Here is a 4,581-nt window from a genome sequence, read left to right on the forward strand (position 1 = left end):
CAGAATCCAAGATAATATCATGTTATTGCAGCGAAACCAAGATGAGTGATCGAACGTTCCTTCTTTAGATTCAGTTATAGAACCATCAACAAAACCAAGTTTATTTTTAGCACTAAGAGTCATCATGGCTCTACTCCAAGTGCCATAGTTATTTTCGGTCAACTATTGAGAAACCAAGATGTTGTCAAGATTACCAGAGTGATGAATGAAGAAGAGACTAGAAGTATCCTGACTTGATTCTATCTTGAAAGACATATCCTTCAAACTTCCTCCTTCTTGCGCCATTGATGTGATAACAAAATCTCAGCCTCAGTGGTGTATCTCTAATACCATGTGGAAATCGGCACACTAAAGGAAGAGAAGCAGAAATATAAAAACCACAGGTGTTATTGAAAAGCTTAATGCTTGATACGATCGGCTTCAACATACAGGTACGGTATTTATAACAAAAAAAACAAAGCAAGACTACACGTTAGTCTTGTATCCTATACAACTAATGACTCTGCATAGACTGGTAGTCTTCAGATGTGATAAATCCAGTAGTCTTCAGCGTTCAGCTGTTACAGAACTTCAAATGCTATAGAACTTCTGATAATACAAACCACCGGTAGTCGGTAGTCATGACGGGTTAGAATTCTTAACAAGTCTAGACTAACAGTTTGGTCCTTTCTGATACAGTGAGGAATAATTAACCAACTTATCAACACAAGAGTGAATCTTCAATCACAAAGTCATCCCTTGTTTCTTCCTTGGCCTTTGAGAATCCACCACCCATCTGGTGGTGGTGTTGGTAGCGTATTTCGCCCATGAAAGTAGCCATTGGGCTTCCAAAGTTCGGCCTCGCCAAGCTACCATCGTCCTGCTGCAACATGTCAAGCACGAATGAAGCTTGAGGTTCAGGCTCCAGTTTCCCTCCCAAGATGTGGTTACTTGTCATGTGATTTGCATGCTTAAAGAAGGATGAAGGCCTAAATGTGGAACTCCCCATGCTGGTCTCCTCCGCGGCTGGCAGAAGACTGATTCCTCCATGGGCACCACTGCCTCGTGCAGGAGGGACATCATGGTTGTGCTTTCCCTCATATGTTGTGATTACTGACCTCAGATCATGCGAAGCTCTCTCTACATGCTTTGTTACTGGACACCCCACGCTTGTGCATTTGTAGTAGCTCCTGCAGTTGGTCAAGAAAACCAAAAGTCAGAAACGCACGCATTGCCAACATGGTTCTTTGAGAAACTAATAAGCAATCATGAGTCATAGGCAATAACTATATATCCTAAAAAGAGAGTGGTGCAAACATGCTAAATAGGTTTAGTGGGCTTTTTTTGTTTTATTTATAAATTCTAAATATACATACTCTATTTTATAAGGATCAGCTCTTGGATTGTTCTATTCCGATACATGGGTGAGTTTTTACAAGGTTGGAAAAATCAACAGTCCAAAATCTTTGTAAATTTTTGAGGCACCAAATATCATTTTTTTTTTTCGAAAACATATGATTCGAATGTCAATTCCTAGTAAATTGATCATGCCAAACACATCTATGAGTTCAGAATCATAGAAAAAAAAAAAGCAAACAAAAACGAAAAACCCAGTTCATTTAACATGTTTGCATCACACCCTAACAAGGTATGTAGATTGAGCATCATGAAACACTCTCACTATAGGCTAGCTAGACATGTATAGGTGCTAGAATACAGTTTGGTTTTTGTTCGAGTCATGCACAAGGTCAGCAAAAAGCAAAGGGAACAAGCATTAGCTTCTTGGTTTGTGGGCTTGTGGTGCATGGCATGGAACAAGATAGTCAAGATTCACCAACTAGGATTTCGGACGCTAAAATGGATGAAAAAAAGGAAGAATAATCACCTCGGATTCGGGTTCCCCTTCACTACTTTTTGTCCGTACTTTCTCCAGCGATAACCATCTTCAAGGATATCGATATCGCTGGTCGTCTGCACCACAACCCTTGGCTCCCTAACGGTCTTACCAGCAGAGGCAGAAACACCCTCATTGTCATTCTCTGTTTTCCTGAAAAAGAAGGCACAGTTAATTTCTACTTCACTTTCATACTCTGTCTAGATATGAATCTGTATGCTTTAGTGTAGTTTTTGTGCTCATCATGAATGGAGAGAGAGAGAGAGAGAGAGAGAGAGAGAGAGAGAGAGATCTTACCAACGCTTCGCATTGGGCTCATCATCGTCGAAATCATCCCCAGCCGATCTGCTCTGGTCGACTTCATCGTCTCCGAACGACAGTGACGAATTGTCAGGGGTTCCAGAGGGATCGGCTTGGACTAGATGGCTCATGAAAGAATGATCAGATGCTTCCACCAACGAATTTTCAGGAGTGTCGACCTTAGCAGCCTCCATGTTAACCTGCGATGAATTGCCAGCCGACGATCTTCTGCTCGATTGGGGCTTGGGATGATTATGCGTGCCTTTGTAAACAATCTGAGTAACATGACCATCCAAGGATCTTTCAACCGTCTTCTTTGTTGGGCAATTTGAGTGTGTGCATTTATGGTAACTACGCGGGTTTTCGCTGCCTTTCACTTGTTTCTGCCCGTATTTCCTCCAATTATATCCATCTTCAGACCTTTTCTGATCTTTCAGTGTCTGAATTGGTTGAGAACTCTGGTTTGAGTTATTCTGGAATCCAGGATTGGACTGGAAGCTGTTTGAATTTGCCTGCAGAGTGGGAATTTCAGGCGGAACTCTCTGAACAGGAGGGTTGAATGTTGTATCTACTGTGCTGTTTCCCAATGATCCTGTGTAGGCCTCTCCTGATAATTCTGAGAACCTGCTTTGTTGTTGTTGCTGCTGATTCCATGATTGTTGCTGCCTCTGTATTGGCTCCTGCTGCTGAAGACACCAATAACCAATTAGCTCTCTTACTTAAAAACTTATGAGAATGAAAAGAAAGCATCTCTGCAGGAAAACAGAATTAAGGGGAAGACAGAGTCGGTTCCAAAAAAGATGATCTATCGATCGGTTGAATTACCGTGGAGATCGTTGATTGTAAAACCGATCCGGTCGACTGTGCGGTGTTTGGTACGAAAGAAAAATCCGAGAGGCTCTTCACTTCCACCTTGACATCTTGCTGCTGGTAATTACCAACTTCAGCCGTAGAATCATAAAAGTTATTGCTCCATTTGAACCACTGAGAAGGGAAAGTCCCAGTAGTCGGTGACGGCAAAATCTGCACAACCAAGAAAAAAAAGGCAAACTTAACTAATCAGTTCCTCACAAAACCTGCAAATGACGTCAACCCCATAATTGTGAACATCCCCCACCAAATCAAAATAAACAAATTAGAAACACAAGTACAGAGAAATCAATTCACATAGACTGATAATGGATGCCATTTCATAGTTACATGAGAGAGGGATGTTGTTATAGCATCATAGAGAAAATTTGAAACATTTGAATAGTATTCACAGAAGGGTAGGAACAGAAAAAGAAGATGAGAATTACATACGTTAGAACAAGATAGGAGAACGGGTGAGTCGAGGAGCTCAGCAGGGCTGAGGCCTGGAGGGATGGAGAGATAAGAAGAGGGAGAGAGAGCTGGAGGGGAGATTGGAATCGAGGGGGGTGGGATGGACTTGAATCTTTGAACTCCTACTCCCGAAGGAGGCCTCCTCGTCGTCGTGGAAGACGCGAAACGGCTCTCCGGAAAGCCGGCCATGCGTTCCGGCGGGTCGGTTCCGGCGAGCAGGCCGGAGAAGGTGGTGGCGGTGGTGTTGCTGCTGCTGGTCATGAGGAGTTCAATACAACGAGAGAGAGAATAGAAGAAGACCTGTTCAAAGAAAACAAGTAGAGGAACTTGTGGAGGTGATAAAAGGGAGAGGAAGGGAGAAGCAGCGAAATGGTGAGAAACGCAGATGAAGGCCGAAGCATCTTCGTGGAAACACGCAATTTTTAATTTTTGAGCAGCCCAGTCAAACCTCGTGCTTTGACTTACGGGCTGCCTTGGCCCTTGAGGCGGTTGGGGGTGTCTCTCTCTCTCTCACCTCCTGTTTTTCTCTCCTCTCTTTTCGTTGCAGATAAGAAAGCACTGAGCCTTTTTGTTCCAATCAGAATTTGCCATTTGCCTCGTGGCTCTCCTTCGCGTAACAGATACGACAGAGTAGACGCTGTGGGCGTCACTGGGTGTTTGCCTCCGCTCAACTGGACGACCCCACCTGATTCAGGTCGAGTCGAGGCTAACCATAGCTCAGATGGCAGTGGACAGGGGCGGGAGACAAGGTCTCCACCCCCGCCTCTTCTCAAAATTTTGCCCTCCATCTTTTCTTTATTTTCGTAAGAATTTTGATTTTAACCTTCATTCTCTCTTTCATTCTCGTTTCATGTCCTCCATTCTCGGTTCAAACAAGGCAAAGCGACACGGGACTCCGCTTCTCCTCGATCTACTGCCATCCCTAAAAGCATTTTAGTTATTTTACTAACGAGACAAAAGTGTAAGTTCATTCATGCCTTCATTTTCGTACGGGTTTGGATTTTAACCTTCATTCATCTCTCTCTCTGCTCTCTCTCCTCGACTCACCATCTGATGACAAAAGTGTTAGTTCCAATCAGAATTTT

General features: G+C 43.4%; 1 protein-coding gene across 2 annotated transcripts; it reads right to left on the reverse strand.

The window, feature by feature from the left end:
* Positions 1-389: 389 nt before the first annotated feature.
* On the reverse strand, positions 390-3,859 carry LOC149820910 (WRKY transcription factor WRKY24-like). 2 transcript variants are annotated; one of them, XM_089982409.1, is made up of 5 exons: positions 3,476-3,859; positions 2,999-3,196; positions 2,171-2,856; positions 1,865-2,026; positions 390-1,169 (listed from the first exon to the last, which is right to left on the reverse strand). In XM_089982409.1, the coding sequence occupies exons 1-5, from the start codon at positions 3,755-3,757 to the stop codon at positions 701-703; spliced, it is 1,797 nt and encodes a 598-aa protein (XP_089838535.1). In that variant the 5' UTR covers positions 3,758-3,859; the 3' UTR covers positions 390-700. The 2 variants fall into 2 exon arrangements, with proteins under 2 accessions (XP_089838535.1, XP_089838534.1); XM_089982408.1 differs by having other exon boundaries at positions 2,171-2,859; positions 3,476-3,858.
* Between the last annotated feature and the right edge of the window lie 722 nt (positions 3,860-4,581).

Source organism: Nuphar pumila, chromosome 12 (assembly GCF_984573655.1).
Source record: "Nuphar pumila chromosome 12, dmNupPumi1.hap1.1, whole genome shotgun sequence".
Classification (NCBI taxonomy): domain Eukaryota; kingdom Viridiplantae; phylum Streptophyta; class Magnoliopsida; order Nymphaeales; family Nymphaeaceae; genus Nuphar; species Nuphar pumila.